Genomic DNA, 17278 nt, shown 5'->3' with positions numbered 1-17278 from the left:
CCATATAATATCAATATTTTAGGTGGTGATATAACTGATTCGCTTAGCCTTTCCAATTGATTATTCTTATTATTCATATCCACTTTCCATTGTAGACGAGTTACCCAGTCATCTGCTTGATGATAGTCTTTCCCACCACAACAATAATATTTGCCCTTTGGAGAACAACAACATTTCCTTCTTATACTCTTTCGCTTCACAAATATAGAATAGCAATTGGAAAAAGATATCGACATGAGTATTCTTCAATACAACACTTGCAGAGAATATCTTCAGAGATGAATTGTACTTTCCCAAATGCTTTGTAAGCCATTCATTCCTCTCTTTCCTTATATAGTCTATCTATTGTATATAAGTGAGCCTATCTATCTTTGTATACTATATCAATCCTTTTTAGACGACCTCAGACCTCTATCATGGCAGTTGGCAGTAAGAAGGATGTTTTAGTTTATGGACAACTAAATAGTATTCTAGTTGTTGATGGTGTCTTCTCTTTATGGTATGCATTGTTGTGTCGATTCTTTTTCATATGGGAAAGGTTTTGGCGCCATTTGTATCCGAAGCATTGAAATATTTTCAACTGTATCGATATACTTTGTGCCTCATATGAACAACTTTTGGTTTCTCTTGACTACTTGGTTACTACATTTACACGTTTTGAAGAGATATATCTCAAAGAGTCTTATAGCTTCTCATGTTCGTTCTTCTCATTGGATAGGATTACTTACTCTATTACTTGCTTTCTTTGGAAACTTGTATTTGGCTAATGGAGACCATATTCGAAGAGTCCATCCTTATCAACTAGGTAAAGAATTGAGGTGGAAAATGAGTTGGCATATTTTTATTACTATTCCTTGTGTTCTGTTGCTAACGATTCCTAAGAAAGAATAATGGAAATTATTGACTTGATGGGAGCTCAAGAAAAATTCTTATTTTCCTTTTGTATCCACAATATAGATAAAGTTGTTTCAGAGTTCATAAAGCGGTGTTGACTTTTCGAGAGTTGTCTATTCAACGAGATTAATTGTGCTGTTACATTTTAAATGATTTTTCATCAAATACAACTATGTTTCTATTCCAAGTTGTTAATGATATATCTACTTTAGCATCCTTACAATTGTGGCTCTCCCAATGGGTGGTCCATTATATATATATATATTGAATTGGCATCCAATGGGAAGATACTAGTCTTGTCAAGTCTTGAACAGCAGTTGAATACAATTAGTTATTGAGTAGCACATAATTTATGTTAACATTCAAGTCGAATATCATTGACAGAAAAGAAATATGGAGGACTGAAGTGGAGTCTTCATACTGTGAGTATATACCAATAACTATTCAGCACAAGTCAACGCACTCGATTCACTTTCTTCTGTGGAACTTTTCATGGTTAGGTGGAACCAACGATGGTCTTTACTTACTCGAAACTTGAATATTGTGTATTATACTTTTCCTCTTGTTCTCAATACAACTTTTATGCGTTCCACTCTTGACTTTCAAAGAAGTTGTACAGAATATTTCCCATTTGCCAAATAAAAAGCATTTGCATGTTGTGAAACCTCGTCTCCCATGTTTGACGACCACCCGATGATAAATATACTACTTGAATATTTCCGATATCAAATACTCTACTCAGCTCTGTCTCTAAAATTTTGTACATTCGAAAACAACTTTCTACTTGTATAAGATATTTGAATAAGAGTGTTTATCATTTTCTACTTAGGGCTTTTCCAGAAACGAAGAAATCCCAATCGGCCAATGATCGATTGGAAATGGATTTCTTCGTCGAGAATGTTTTGGCTTTGTAACCAAAACACATACGAAGACATTTTCTAACAAGTGAATATTGTTGAAATAAAATAGCATTCAAATATTGTAACAGTGTAGTGGACACTTGAGATCCATTGGTGTTTTGTTTTAGATAGCTTCCAAGTGGTGCGAGTAGAAGCAAGTGTTTGTAGTTGGGTAGTTTTTGACCGGAAATCAAAATCACCAAACTTTCTAGTCAATCATAAGTTAATATTGGAAATTTTTCAGTCTATTTCGTATGAAACAAGGTTTGGATTGGGTGGTGACCACGCAAGGTATGTTATTCGATATGGAATCGAATGGGGTTGTGTTCTGACAGTAATAGACTCTATTGATCTCAAAAGAGCCATCGTCCAACAAGTAGAATGGTATTTCAGTGATACCAATTTGTTTAAAGATTACTTTTTGCTGCAAAAAATGGATCTTTTTGGTGCCGTTCCACTTTCTATTATTGCTTTCTTTCCCAAAATGGTGCAATTGACTCAGGATATGGACCTTATACAACAAGCTATCGTTGAGTATGCAAACACAGTACAACTGAATGAACAACAAATGACGATAAGAAGAGTGGATAGCCATAACTATATTAGTAGTCATCAGTGTGTAAAGTTACGAATGATGGAGAGTCGTATTTGGGAGTCCATCGAGTCCAATTTGATATATTGTGGCTTATGGAATTGTTTGTTATTTGGATGTTTTGATGCTGCTGGCAATTGGAATTTGGTATTTCCTAGTCAATGGCATGCCAAAGCTGCTCAACATCGCATTTTACAAATGTTTCCTTTCATGACGAAACAGCTCATTTCTATTTGCTCGTTTACTCATGATGGAATGTTTTGTTGGCAGCCGTTGAAGGAAAAAGCGCAGTTTCAAGAATATGACTACTTATTGAGATACCCAGATGGTTATTCTTGTCCCATTTTACCTGTTTGGTATTCTTCATCTATCGTTGGAAATATTCCTGTTCCTGTGGAAACCCAGTTTTCCTATTCTTCTTATGATAATGCTTTACAGGAAGCAAAAAGCGGGGAACAAACACCATTGCCCATATCGACATGTGCAAATAGAGACCAGTTCCATTCTAAAAGCAAATATGCACAACAATCTTCTACTGTTTCCGTATCCTCTCTTATTCATGTTCCAAATGATTATAATCAAGAAAAACGAGATAAGAAGCAAAAGAGGATATCAAAAGATATTCGTGAATCTCGACAAAGGCAACCAAGACAGAAAGGAAAGAATTCACAGCAACAGAATGGCAAACAAAGAATAAGAAGAAGCTTTCAAATACAAGCAGAAGACTTTCCTCCTTTACCTGGAGAAAAACTAGGAAAGAGAGTTGTACAATTGTCTACTCGTAACAATCTTATAAAAGAACAAGAGAATATAGAAGAAGCAGTCCTCGCTTTTGGAGAAATGTGTGTTTCCAATTCTGAAAATGAGAGAGATAGAAACAAGTCAATGGAAAAACTGGACAAGTCTTATGCTCACGTTGCAGCATCATTTATTCCTTCAGTTGAGGAGAATAGGAATAGAGATTCTTATGGAAATGCGAAGAAGGAGAGACATCAATCATCCAATAGTCATAAGAGAAGACAAAGACGACGTGAAAGGAAATGGGAAACTTTGAGAAGTCCTTCCTCCGTTCCTAATTCAGTTCCTAATTCTACTAAAAGTAAACAAGTCAAAAAGGAATCATCTAGGCATGGAACAAGAAACAGAAGACCCAAAGAGGTTAAAGAATGGACAGAGTCACCTATATTATCCAATAATGAATCAATAATAATGAACAAGGAAAAATGGAAAGAAGCCGAATATTTGTTTGATTGTGACAAGCAAATAGAGAATGATGCTGAAACTAGGGCGGAACACAAACACTCAGCCTTATATTTCGAGGAGATAACAAAGAATGAAGAGTTAAATTCTGTTTGTGCTCCACAAGTTACAACTCTATTGCATTCGAGAAATGTTTTGGAAGAAACTCCTTTGGCCACATTAGAACAACAAAATAGTTTGAGTCGTTTATCGCCAACCGCAGTGGACTCTACTTGTTGTGGTAACTGGCAATTGGCTTCTTCTCAAGTTTCTGAACCGATAGCTGTTGTTGAAAATGTAATATGTGACGATGAAGCCAAATCGATCTTACAGGTTTTAGAGCAACTCCATTCTAGTATGGACTCTAGAACAGACTTGGAGAACTCTTACAATAGATCAGTTTCGAAGCCATTGGAGAACTTATCTAAAGTTGAACAAGAGGAATTGGACTACTTTCCTGCAACTAGCGTCGTCACGCGCAATCCCTCCGTAAATAGAAACAATTCTTCTTCTTTATTGAATATCAAAACATCCTCTTTCTTTTATCAGAAGACTGTTTCGTCAGGTTTCATAGAAGAAGGACTGAAATTTTTTGCGAAAGATATATTTTCTTAATTGATGGTTTGTAAATAACTTTTTCTCTTTCTATCCATAAACAAGTCATGTCTGTAAGCTCAAGCACAATCTCTTTTGTTACAATTAATTGGTTGTGAGCCATTCATTCTTTTCGTTGTTATTGTATTATGTTGGCCTTCGTAACACTAACCATTGCTGCTACTACTTCAAGTCAACATTGTTATGTTGGGATGAATAGAAAGAGTACTTTATTTTCGCACAACAATAGACGCTTGAAAAGAGAATGTCGTTCCTGTAACCTTGGTTTGGAAATGACAGGTTCCGCCTCCTCTTCAGTTGACCAAGTCCCAGACATGAGCAAAAGAATGTTTTTAAACTATGTTTTGTTAGGTGGAGCTTCTCTTCCCATTTTGACCATGTTAGGTAGTTATGCTTACTTTTTCTATCCTCCTTCTCGTGGTGGTTCGGGTGCAGGCACTATAGCTAGAGACGTGTTGGGACGAGAAATAAAGAAAAAGGAGTTTCTGGAAACAAGGAAACCTGGTACTCACGAATTAGCACAGGGACCTAAAGGAGATCCCCATTATTTGATTGTTGACGAAGAAGGACAGTTGGTCTCGTATGGACTGAACGCCGTATGTACTCATTTGGGATGTGTGGTTCCTTGGAACGCAGGACAAAGCAAATTTATTTGTCCTTGTCATGGTTCTCAATATGATAGAAGTGGAAAAGTAGTACGTGGACCTGCTCCACTTTCATTAGCTTTGGCACACGTAGATGAAGATGGAGATGGAAATATTGTTTTCAAGGATTGGAAAGAAACTGACTTTAGAACCAATAGCGATCCTTGGTGGAAATAAAGTATATGAAGTGGGTTTTTATTCTCATCGTCGCTGTATGAAATTCTCCTTGCTGAATTGTGTGTCACATTTCTTCTAGAAATATTCAGTCTCTTATCTTTTTGTATTATAGATTGTGATCTTTCCATCATTAAAGAAAAGAAGACTTTATTTGGAGTTAGGCTCTTTATTCTTTTCTATATTTCTATGGGTGCCTCTTGAAGTAGCTATTACATTTCTTTTTTCCAAGATTTCAATCATGCTATTGAGATGAACAATCGGCAAGTGGTTATCTCAAATAATCAACATGGTGTATCTAGCAAAATATTTCATATGAAAACAGAATGAGACTTTTTCAACGAATATTATTGTCAAAGGGAATATGGATCTTTTGTCTACGTGGACACGACGTTTGTGCTGTGAACAGTCTTCGCATCGCATTTATTTTCGCTATGGAGTTTTTGAGAAAATGGATAGAATATGAAAAAATAGACCCAAGTGCTCAACCTGAAGTACGAACTTTGAGAAGAGGACGTTTAGGCTTCTGGCATCTTTACTTTCAATCCGTATCTATGATTTCACCAGCCGGTGCTATGGCAGCTACTATGACTAGTTCTGCTGGTTATGCTTGGGGTGCTTTACCTTTTTCTTATATTCTTGCCATAATAGCTGGTACCCTTTTAATGAATACTACAGTTTGGTATTCTATGAAAGTTGCATCCTCAGGTGGTTATTATGCTTATGTTTTTGCAGCTGTTGGACCAAGATGGGGAGTGATTTGTGGTATGATGTTTATATTATCTTATTTTAATGTCGTTACAAATGGTATTCTATTCGTTGGAGGAGTCTTTTTTCCCGGTTTTATTCAGACCATGACCGGAGCTACTTATGCAGATAAGGCATGGATAGGAATCATGTTTGCTTTTATCATTCTCATATACATTTTGGCATTTCTTGGTATTCGTGCTTCTCTTGATTATTCTTTAGTGATTGGAACTTTTGAGCTTCTATTCATGTTTGCTTGTACATTGGCAGTTGTCATCAAGGTTGGTTCTCAAAATACCGGACAAGTATTTCATCCTTCATTAGCGCCTACACGTGCAGATATTGCAATAGCTGCTTTGTTATCTTTGTTTTCTATTTCTGGTTATTCTGCCGTAGCTTTTCTAGGAGAAGAAGCAAAGAATCCTCGGAAACAAATACCCATTGCCGTGATACTTGCATATTCTAGTGTGGCTTTGTTATTCTTTTTCATGTCTTATGGTCTTACAGTTGGTTGGGGCTATAAGAACATGTCTGAGTTTTCAGCTTCATTAGACCCTGGAGTCATTGTATACAAACGTTACCTTACTCCAGTCATTGGTTGGTTCATGGTTATCCTTATTTTAAATGCAATGTTTTTAGGTTCATTAGCTCCTTTGAATAGTTGTGCGAGACTTATTTTTGCTTTTGCAAGAGAAGGTCTCATATTTCCAAAGATATTTGCTACTGTAGACAAGAAACAGAATCCCATCGTTTCTACTGCTGTTGTTGCCTTTCTTGCTGCTGTCGTATCTCTTATTGCAGGTTTAGCTATGGGAACTTATGATGGATTTGTGATGTTGGTGACAACTTCATCTCTTTCTCTTTATGTGGGTCATATCATTGCTAACCTTACTTTGGGTATCTTTTATTATCGTCAAAAACAACTCAACTGGTTCTTTCATGTCATTGTTCCTATTATTGCTTCGATTTTAGTTGGCTTTAGTATTTTCTTTACTATGTATCCTTATGATCCTGTCACATTGGCGTGTCCAATATGGACCGGTGCTTGGCTTATTTTATCCATCATAGGTGCTTATCTTACTCCACGAGATCGTTTAGATGCTGCACAGCATAGATTTGAAAGAGTACAAGACATTATGGGAGCTACCTATGTGAAAATTCAAGGATCAACTGCATGGAATAAGAATGGACCCGAAATGACTGTGGAAGAAGAAACTTTTCAAAGTTCCGATACATTTCAACAGAATCATCATCATAGTATTGATAAATATGTTGATGATGAACTCATTGCTTCTAGTCACGCATAATTATGTGTTGTTTTGCACAAATGTTGTGGATGGCTTCATTAAAGTAATAATATGTCAAGTTGTGCACAACCAATCAGATTTCCCTAGGTTTATAAAAGTAAACCCACTTTGGTTTTCTACTGAGTCATATCTTGAACAACATCGAGAAAATAACACCACTATTTCAATTCTTCTTGGTAAGATTTGAATCATCCATTCTTTTTCACTCATAAAGACTTTGAAATTTCACCATTCCTTGATAGTTGCTTTGAAAAATGATATCCAGCATTTTGATATCTCGAAAGTGTTAGCAGAAACTTGCTGTTTTTTAAAATGAGAAGAATCACTATCTGATTGTTCTATCTTTCTTCTATAAATGGTTAAATGTTTTGAATTTTCTCTCTGTTGACCATTTTTACTAGGAATCTAATATCTTTGTAAAAATGGAAGACAAAACCATCGTACTCTTTCAATAACATTACAAAAGGGAAATGCTGTTTGGGTAAGTTGTGCAACGACCATGATGGATATCCTAGTTGAAAACATTGGACTGTTTTAGTAATCATGAAATTCTTATTGTTTCTAGTGAACGGAAGAGTTATTCGACTTTTCAGAATGAAGATTTTCACGGAACTTGAATATTATTTTCAGAAATGAAAGTTAGGGAGCTAAAGTAAGTATAGTAAGTAAATAAAGGCTGCCCAAAAAAATGTTATAAAAGAAACGAGTCCTTACATAGCCACTCGTTTCACAACCTAAATAAAGCACAACGACTTTACAAAATATAAAAATTGAATAACAGCACAACGTCTGTATGTTACTTGCTCATAAGATTGTATTTCACAAGGGAATACACTTCTTGTGTCAGGTTTCCAGCACTCTATGACACACACACACTCTCTCTCTTTTCCACTATTTTTCTATTAGAGGTTTTGTCTAATATTAAACAGCCAAGTCAAGTTGACTTTACTGAAAACTAGTGAGGTCTGAGTGAACTAGTCGCAGCACTAAAGAAAACTTGTACATAGGATTGTCACTTGCAGTTTATACTGGCACAAAGACTGCTCCTTGAGCGTAGTTTGTATAAAAGGAAAGGTTGTAATTCTCATACCGAAACTAAGCAGAGTTATTTCCATTGAAACTGGAAAATGATCATTTTGCAAAGAAAGATTCTGAGATTGAGAACAAGTCAAAAACTAATAATAGCAAGCCTTTTTTTATGTATTATCGAAATAGGGTCACAGGAAGTTTGAAATTGACCTTATGATAACTTTGGTCAAACTCAACTCTGTTAAAAGCTACAGTGTCGCTGGGGAGTTGACAGTAACTTTGTTACAACCTATTTTTCTCCTTTCACAACAATACTATGGTTTGAGATTGGTTATACATAGCAAATTATTTATTGTTCCAGTAGCTTTTTTCATATCTCCAATTAGAATATTTTCTTTCATAAAACTCACTAGCCATGCAAGATACTATATCTCCAATGGAAAGGAGACAATACATAGTCCAGTTGGAAAATATAGAATAGTTTAGAAAGGCCAGTGTTGTCAACGCTTTGAACTTGGTTCAAGTTTACTTCTGAAACTTTTCCGACTTTAATTTCTAACTCTTTCGTCGTTTTAGTTGGACAAGTGGATTTCTATTATCTACGTTTCTTTGCTAAGTCCTGGAATTCATTCTTTCATAACCGTCCATCGAGTTCTCCTGAGCACTGAGTTCCTGGTAGACTTGGTGTTTTTTTGTGTATCACTTTTTCTATCTTTTTGACGTCTACACACTTTATGCAACACTTGTTGTTGTTTGAACTTGTAGTATTAAAGGGAAATTTGAGATTTGAATTTTCGAGAAGAGAGCAAAGACAAAGGAGTTTATGCTGTTGTTGAGTTGAAGCAAATTACTCCACTAGTTGTCTCGCAAGTCCATTTAGTTTTACAGATAATTGTTTCAGAGCAATTTGCATATTTATTAGGAGTTGAAATTCTTCTCTTATAGTCGGTTGTTGGGAATCAGTCTTTGGGTTAATATTTCCAAGATATTCTGCGAGAACAAGAAACCAGTCAGACTCACAGTTGAGTGTATTGGTCAGTTCACAGAGTAACTTTCTGTATGTTAGATTTTTGTCCTTTGTGGCTATTTTCAAGACGGAGAAGTCAGTCTGTAGCTCCGCAACAGTTTTTGGAGTGTAAGCACTATTCGCACTGTTTGTAAAACCGATTCATTTCCCAGGATAGCGTAGTAAAGTCTTGTGTATCCTTCATTGCTCATTTTTTGATGGATGTTTGTATTGTGATAGCCTTTAATCAATTCTCTATTGATTTGAAATATTTATTATCGATAGGGCTCTAGGCGATTGCTCTGAATGAGTGCGAGCTTACCTTTTTTCAATTTTTTTCTTATCTTTTCGTTTGTTTGCACTGCTTCTGTTGCCTTTTTAGTATAAGAGTCGCTTTTGTAATGTTCTATATTGAAATTTTTAAAGATCGCTGACTTTGCCCGATTATTCGGTTCCTTGCTCTCGATCAGATTTTCTCGTTCCCGCATATTGCTTTTCTTTCTACGATGCAACTCTATTCCAATGTCTCGCCAAAATCAATCGTCATGTTGGATTCAGAAACCAGTTTCTCAAATCACGGTTGTCTTATTCGTTCTCTTCGAGTGACAGCATGTGTTTATCTTGCATGGTCCAACTCAAGTCTTGTATTGTATCGAGAAAGAATCAACCATTTTCTCCAGAACAACAAATTTTATTCTATCCTTTGTTTCTTTTTTCTCTTTTATAATAAATGAATAAATTATTTCCAAGTCTAAGAAAGTAGAAATATGTGCCTGAGTTGTCCATCCTCAACTGTGTTTTAAATTGTCAATCTCAAAACGTCCCATAAGATGACAGTGCAATAGATGTTCAACATTCTGTTCAGCAGACCAATTCTACTAGTTTCCCGTTTCTTTCCAATCTTGATCATAAAGCAATAACTTCGATCGATTATGAGTTGTCTCAATTTTCAATATTTGTAAATATCAAGCTGCATGTCGATTTGAAAAACGCTTTAGATAGGGGTGTCATCCTTTTATTGCAGAGTCATCTTTTTGCAAGTTGCTTAATTATGATGTTTCCAAAGCATCTGTAAACAAACTAGGAAAGGGCACCTGAATTGTTTCAAATGGAACAAGTAGCACTGAAACATGTACGTCATTCTGTTGTAGCTTTTTGAACTCAGAACCTTGCTGGCATAGATTGCAAATCCAAATTTTCTAGACTTTTCAGACTTGCTTATTTATTTGTCAACTTTACTAAGAATTAAAATTCCTTAGTCAGAATCAGCTTTTTGGTTTTCAGTAAAAACTCAAGTCATAGTTTGTCTTAAGAAGAATAACAAGAGAGTTGGATAAGCTAACAATTTGAATTCATATCTCGTACTACAGTCGTGATGGATACAATAGCGACATCAAAAGGCAAAACAGTTCTAACTTGTTTCCAAGAAAACGATTGTAGTACTTATCGACAGTGGTGTATTAAGTTGGCTATGACCAAAGAGTAAATAGCAGAAACAAGAGGTAGCACTAGGTGCTATGTAATTATAAAACACTGAATATTCTGAATACAATTTTAGAAACACAGTAACCCAGCCTTGAAAAGGTTTATCTTTCAACAAGATCCACGTTCATCGATTGTTGCTCAAGAAACTCATGTATTCCGTCAACTATCAATGGAATGTCCTGTAGAGCTATACCAAAGGTTAATAAAGTAGAGTCGTCCAAATATGGAAAGGTTTTTGGACTAAACACACGCAGTTGACGTGCATAGCGCTCAATAAACGAAGCTTCCGTGAAGCCACAATATTCTCTTAGGAAGGTATTCCAATCAAATGATGAAGAACTGGATGCTGCAGCTTTTTGTTTGCCTCGTGTCTTTTCTTCTTCCACTTGCATAGCACTTTGAAAACCTTCCATTTGCATCCTATTCTCCTCATTTATTCTCCGTCCCATATGTTGAGCTACTCTTGAAATAACATTTGATTGCTCAGCTTCCAAAGATGAAACATATTCATTGGACATCGATTCAAAGACAGTTTTACACCATACTGAAAAGTCTTTACTGAATTCTTCTGGGCTTGCCTTGCCAATTTTCCTCAAAATTTCGAAATTTTCTCTTCCAAAAAATCGTTCGAGGTTCCTTTGGGAAACAATTACCAATTGTAGACATGATCGACTACTTTCATTTAAAGTTGACCTTGAAGAATGTTCAGTAACCAAATAACTTGCATCTTCAACAGTATTATGTTCTTCGGTAGAGAAACCTACAGATTGATCATATCTAGTACATACTACCACAAACTGAAAACGAAGTTGAACAGATGAAAAAGATTCGTCATTCAAAACGGAAACAACTCCCTTAAAAAATTTTTTTGCTTCTTTCTCAATATTTGTTTTCGAAAATTCACTTTTGTGATAAAATTTGAATGAAAATCCAACAACATAACGTGTTTCTCCATTATGGAATACAACATATGCATCAGCGCCACTCGAATTGCCATCTTTTGGAACAAAAATACCACAACGTTGTAAATATTTTCTATAATGGTCAGAAAATGAATCAGAGACATTTCTCAAGATGGGTATATCATTAGATTTTGTTGATTCCATAGAAAAAGAAACATTGTCCTGTTCAATAACAGAACCCTGGAAAATTCCTGGAATAGCAGAATGTACAATCTGCGAGGAATTAGAATGAAGAAAAGTTAATAAGCGAAAACGAAAGATCTTCATAAATATAAATTCAAAGAAGACTCTTTTTGCTGTTGAAGTGTCGGGAATATAACTAAACGGAGATAAAGGCAAGAGTTCAGTAGCCTCAAGGAAAAAGTTATCTTTGCTATGAGCTCTCAATATAAATTCACAACAACCAATCTTGAATTCGGTGCCCAAATCAATCCCGTCAGTTTCACAAATTTCAAAGTAAAACCCAAAAGTTGCAACCAAGTCCATCAAATAACTTCTCGTTCCACATAGAGTAATTACAAAGTCAATTGGAAAAACTGTTCCAAGCTGATAATTCAAAAGGACAAATTGATATCGAAGAAGGGTTGCGGAATCTAGTATCTCTGGAATAATAAACGTTACTGACTCTAGTAGTAAAGAGCTAAAGACACTATCTAACAAAATTTCCATATTTTCATCGTTGATAACAGGTTGCGATAAGTTTGCAACTTTCTCTACTAGGGCTAATAAAGTATTCCTTACAATCAACGGAATACCTCCTGTCTTCTTTTTCAACAATTCTACGAATCGATGTCGTAAATCATCGGAGGGCAATAACCAGTCCTTCAAGGACTTTCCATCATAAGTTGCCAGCTCAATATATTCGTTAATATCATGGAGGTTAAAGGGATTCAACCGCAACATATGGAGACTCACACTACTGGAGCGAGCATCAGACAGGGGGGCTGAGATTTCAGCAGTCCGACCTGCCAAATAGACAATTAACTTCCCTGTAATCAACAAATCACGTAAAATACGGAAGAAATTCCGGAAAGGTACATATTTTGGGTCAGACTCGACGAACTGTTTCGTGGTAAGTTCACTATAGTATTTGGTGAGGTAACTCAGGTGGCTAAGTTCGTCTATCATCAAAAATAAATATCGTTTCTGAAACTGTTCGAGAAGATAATCTATGGCATCGTCCAAGTTGAGTTCTCTGATTATCATTGAAGCAACGTGAGCGGCATCTTTTCTTCTTCCATTTTGTCGATAAGCGTTCAAAATTATATTATATAACAAAGCCTGTAGAAACCTTGGAAAAGGAGCATCAGAAAAACCGTCTTCTAGTTCTAAGACAACTGACAAAGTGTTTTCCGCAAAGTGTTTCCAAGAAAAAATCTTCAAATCAACTTTTCCCGATGAGCTTTTGTTGAAAACCTCTGTCTTCGTCTGCTCTTTTTCTTCTTCGGCGAATTTTTTTAGAAACTGTAAAAAATTTTGTCCTACACAGCTTTTGCCAGCTCCAAAGATCTGTGGGGAAAAGGAAGCTGAAGGGCGTATGTTAAAGTTTTTCTCAACTGGAGGAAACTGGTGGTAATAAGTTTGAAGAATAGAGTAAATATCTTCTTTTCTATCTATTACCGGTACTTTTGTCATTCCAGGCAAACTTATGCGTATCTCTTGACTAGCCATTTTCCACGCCGCCAATCCGAAATCAATGAATGAGTGATGATGAGAAAAGGTTGATGAAAGCGATGACCTAAAAGCTTTCAAAGGAGCTGAGAACAAAACACTTGGAGGAGGAGAAAGGAGTTGGAAGAGAGTGTATGTTTTATTGTTCGAGCGATTGGTTTATTTGGTGATTGGTAGAACTGATCTCTTTGACACTTCTAGACTCACAATGACAATAGAGAGAAAGCCGGAATATTTTCTTGCTTGTCATAACTAGAAACTTTCTTTTATTATAGACAAGAAATAGGTTTCTATGGGTTTTTGTGGTGAATTAGATTGATTGGTACTCTTTCTATGGCTTGTATACTGTAAGAGAGTTTTTCTACTATCTTCCACACCATCCTATAAGTAAACTCCTATATACATGTCTAATAAGATACAAACCTTTTGTAAGTTACACACGAAATACAGTGGGAAACAGAGAATTGCAATGAATGGGAAGTCTGTTTATGTGGAACTGGTCGTAGCACAGTTTATAAATACAAAAGTATCTAAATGAGTTTGGATAAGAGTATTATGTAGATTGTCATACTGGCTTATCATTAAATACAAGCTATTATTGATGTAATAGCTACACAAGTTGTCTATTCTTTGTTCGACTTTTACCAAGTTGTGAATATGTCTTATATAAAAATATCAATTAAGGCTTCAAATGTAGTAACTATAACCGTTCATTTTCTGCACATCGATGCTGAAAAAAGAGTAAAAGACAGAGCCAAAAAATTGTTTTACTAAAGAAGAAGTCTTTTATACTTGAGTCAAGGTCGAGTAGTGTACCAACTTGAAAGCTTCAGCAATTCTCCAACTGAAAGCCGCTCCATATTGAAGAACTTTTACCCAACATGACTCTTGGCTGAAAGACTTTGTAGTTCCTAAGTTATCGGTCAAGTGATTGTTGTGGAATGACAATAGTTCAAGATTGGATATGGTTTCCTTTGACTAATTAGACGCAATTCTGTTCCACTCTCAAAGTTGTCCTTTGCAATGCAATATAAATAGAACTCCTCTGTAAATGGTGATTTTCTGAAATAGAAAGTTCTTGTCTCAGTGTCCAAATGGGTTGAATCATTTAAGATGTCTCTTGTACTATAAATAGTCAAACGAAATTTTTTAGATCGAACATCATCTTTGCAACCGGGTTACTTTCCTTGTCTGAGAATCGGTGAGTTTTCAGTCTAATTCACTAAAACAGCGTTTGGATATATAGTGTTGTTAGTACTTTTGAGATAGAGTTTGAATTGCAAACTTAAATACTTTTTTAGTATCTGTTCTTACCTTTGCTATATTTTCTCTTGGATCCAACAAGTTTTATATTTGTAGGAGCCATTCATATGAATTCCAAGGCTAGAAATGCAGTTTGAAAAAAACACATAAAAACGAAAGGAATCTAAGCTTTTATCGAATTTCAAGAAGCTAAAACTCTTTTTGAGACCGCAGTGTAGGTTCTTAAGTTGGATGAAGCCTCAAGTTTTTGCTGCCATTTTTTTCGTTTGGTCTAAAACCGAGGAAAACTCTCTTCTATTCAGTTAACAAAAGACAGGAAGGACAGTCCAAGTGAAATCTGCAAACAACTTTTTCTGTCTCAGTCTTTGAGAATTATAGTAAAAGGAGTTACTAGTCTTTTTTCAACAGACTAGAAAGACAACGTAGCAGACACTTTAAGAATGTTTTGAGATATTCTTCGGTAACCACTTTACTAAGTATTTGGACAAGAAAGGATATTTTTCATTTTAGTTGTATTCGACATGTATGTATGTATAGTCTATTCATTTTGAATCATTGCTACAACTCTGCAATATCGCAAATTGACACCAAAAATAGCCTTCAAATGAAAAGCTTTTAGTTTTGAATTGTGTTTAAAGGTATCTCCGAAATGTTTGAAAGATTGCACTGGTGTATTAACCGAGTCATTCTCCTGCACACAAGTGCATATCATCAATATCCAATTTCTGTGGGAGTCAACAACTCCTGTTTCTTTCTCCTCTGAAAATACTTGCAGACAATAGTGATATTTGATACTGTGGATTCTGCTAAGAGAAAACTTATTTTCAAAAAAGTTCAATTCAGTTCAATCGAGTCTATCCTATCTATTCTCTTCTCGTTTTTCATCATAGCATTTGACTCATAGTTGAATTGTCTCTTCCAGGTAGCCCACTATATAGTTGAGGTGTTTTTGAAGGTAAACATGACTGTTTAGGTTTAAAGGTTTTCACTGCCTTCTCTTGAACTTTGTAGAAACCACAAATTGTGAACATATATAAGAAAGCAAACTATATAAAGTACAAAGCTGCTTTAGGGCATGGATAACTCCAAGCGAACTCTTATTTCTTCCAGTACGAAGAAAACAAAACTTTTAAAAGCTCTGCAAATTCAAGGAAAGATTTGTTTAGCTCCACTTGTCTCCTACTCTTTTCCATTCTCTCATCCATCAGCTCCTTGAATAAGTGAGTCATAATACAAAAGTTATTCGTGTTAGACACTAGGCAGAAGACTCTCGCGAAATATAAAACAGATGGATACACTGGTGGAGGCTTCTTTTTTGATATTTATAACAAGAATCAAAGACAACTCAAAGTTTTGTATAAACAAACTGTCTATAAATACAAGAAACGTTCATTTCCATTAGGGACAAGTCAAACATAAAGAAGAAAAGATATTTTTATCCAAATTGCTCTAAAAAGAAGGAAAATGCCTCTTTCAACTTTGTATTATTCAGCAGAATAAAATTGTGCAGAGTCAAATTGATATTGTGATTATCCAAACTGGTAAAGGTCTTGTTCTTTTAAATATACTGGATCAATTTCGTCTACTAGTGAAAAGAAAAGAATATAAACGTAGAAATAATGGAAAAATAAGAATCTTTCATCTCCTCTTTGCAAAGTAACAAAGAAAGGTGAATCTTGAAATATATGTGCAAGGAGAAGCAAAAGCGTCACCACTTTTACCGTTGTTATTCTAGTCAAAAAGTCTCAAAAAGTTCTTTAGGTGGAGAACGAACCAATAGCCTTGAATCGTTTGAGGTTCGATCCTCCTTGACGTAAGTAGTTTATGTACGAATTTGTGTATAGACAAAAGTATTCCCAACCTTTGGTCAGTTTTTTATTATCGTCCTGTCCTCTGTATACTTTCCAATTCTAGAGTTGAATATACGATTTATTCTTCTTTATAACTCGTAATCGAAAAAAGATTGTTCCTTGAGCGTATTTGCATAGAAGGAAAGGTTCTAGCTCTCACAATGCAAGCCAAACAGAGTTAATGTCATTGAAATTGGAAAATGACCATTTTACATCTTTAAGGAGTTTTCCTTAATTTTGAGTGACCAACAAAAAAAAGGTTCTCAGATCGAGAACGAGTCAAAAACTAGTTGTAGCAAAACCGTTCTTGATTTGTTATCAAAATAGGGTCACAAGTAGTTTAAAATTTACCTTGCAGAGACAAGATTGATCAAACTCAACTCTGTTAAAAGGCTACAGTGTCGCTAGGGAGTTGAGAGGACCTTTGTTACGACACTGTTCTTCTCGTTTCACAACAATACTGAGATGTGAGATTGATTATATCTAGCACACTTATTGTTCCAGAACCTTTTTACATATCTCCAAGTGGAATATTTTCTTTCATAAAACTCACTAGTCACTCAAAATAATATATTTCCAGTGAAAGGAGAGAATACAAAACGATCCTTCTCATAACAATCCAATTAGAAATGAACACAATGGTTTGATTGTTGGATGGACAGGAAGGCTCAGTGAGTGTTGTCAAGGCTGTGGACCTGGTTCAAGTTTGCTAGTGAAACTTTTCAGACTTTAATTTCTAAAGCAAATTCGTCGTTCGTTTTAGTTGGACAAGTGAATTTCTATTATCTACGTTTCTTTTTAAGCCCTTCAAATGTTTCTTTTATAACAATCCGTCGAGTCCTGTGCTCTGAGTTCCATGTAGACTGTAGTTTCTTTTTTGTATTTACAACTTTTATTATCT

At 35.4% G+C, this 17278-nt stretch overlaps 6 protein-coding genes across 6 annotated transcripts; 5 read left to right on the top strand and 1 right to left on the bottom strand.

Moving 5' to 3' along the window:
* The first annotated feature begins 26 nt into the window (after positions 1–26).
* Positions 27–1552, top strand: Gasu_34480 (uncharacterized protein). Its single transcript, XM_005705515.1, has 3 exons — positions 27–304; positions 357–429; positions 475–1552. The coding sequence occupies exons 1-3, from the start codon at positions 120–122 to the stop codon at positions 889–891; spliced, it is 675 nt and encodes a 224-aa protein (XP_005705572.1). The 5' UTR covers positions 27–119; the 3' UTR covers positions 892–1552.
* Positions 1553–1736: 184 nt separating this feature from the next.
* On the top strand, positions 1737–4295 carry Gasu_34470 (uncharacterized protein). The gene is made up of 3 exons (XM_005705514.1): positions 1737–1965; positions 2038–2084; positions 2135–4295. The coding sequence occupies exons 2-3, from the start codon at positions 2048–2050 to the stop codon at positions 4237–4239; spliced, it is 2142 nt and encodes a 713-aa protein (XP_005705571.1). The 5' UTR covers positions 1737–1965; positions 2038–2047; the 3' UTR covers positions 4240–4295.
* Positions 4296–4316: 21 nt separating this feature from the next.
* Positions 4317–5210, top strand: Gasu_34460 (cytochrome b6-f complex iron-sulfur subunit). Its single transcript, XM_005705513.1, has one exon. It carries the CDS (start codon positions 4368–4370, stop codon positions 5058–5060), a length of 693 nt encoding a protein of 230 aa, XP_005705570.1. The 5' UTR covers positions 4317–4367; the 3' UTR covers positions 5061–5210.
* Positions 5211–5376: 166 nt separating this feature from the next.
* Positions 5377–7222, top strand: Gasu_34450 (amino acid permease, APC family). Its single transcript, XM_005705512.1, has one exon. It carries the CDS (start codon positions 5384–5386, stop codon positions 7109–7111), a length of 1728 nt encoding a protein of 575 aa, XP_005705569.1. The 5' UTR covers positions 5377–5383; the 3' UTR covers positions 7112–7222.
* Positions 7223–8336: 1114 nt separating this feature from the next.
* On the top strand, positions 8337–9481 carry Gasu_34440 (uncharacterized protein). Its single transcript, XM_005705511.1, has 2 exons — positions 8337–8620; positions 8665–9481. Exons 1-2 carry the CDS (start codon positions 8354–8356, stop codon positions 8806–8808), a joined length of 411 nt encoding a protein of 136 aa, XP_005705568.1. The 5' UTR covers positions 8337–8353; the 3' UTR covers positions 8809–9481.
* A 1184-nt stretch (positions 9482–10665) lies between these two features.
* Positions 10666–13296, bottom strand: Gasu_34430 (archaeal ATPase). Its single transcript, XM_005705510.1, has one exon. The coding sequence runs from the start codon at positions 13262–13264 to the stop codon at positions 10733–10735; it is 2532 nt and encodes an 843-aa protein (XP_005705567.1). The 5' UTR covers positions 13265–13296; the 3' UTR covers positions 10666–10732.
* Between the last annotated feature and the right edge of the window lie 3982 nt (positions 13297–17278).

This window comes from Galdieria sulphuraria (assembly GCF_000341285.1).
Source record: "Galdieria sulphuraria unplaced genomic scaffold scaf_28, whole genome shotgun sequence".
Lineage (NCBI taxonomy): Eukaryota > Rhodophyta > Bangiophyceae > Galdieriales > Galdieriaceae > Galdieria > Galdieria sulphuraria.
The sequence above is the reverse complement of the archived record's forward strand: the minus strand, read 5'-3'. Positions and strand labels throughout refer to the sequence as shown.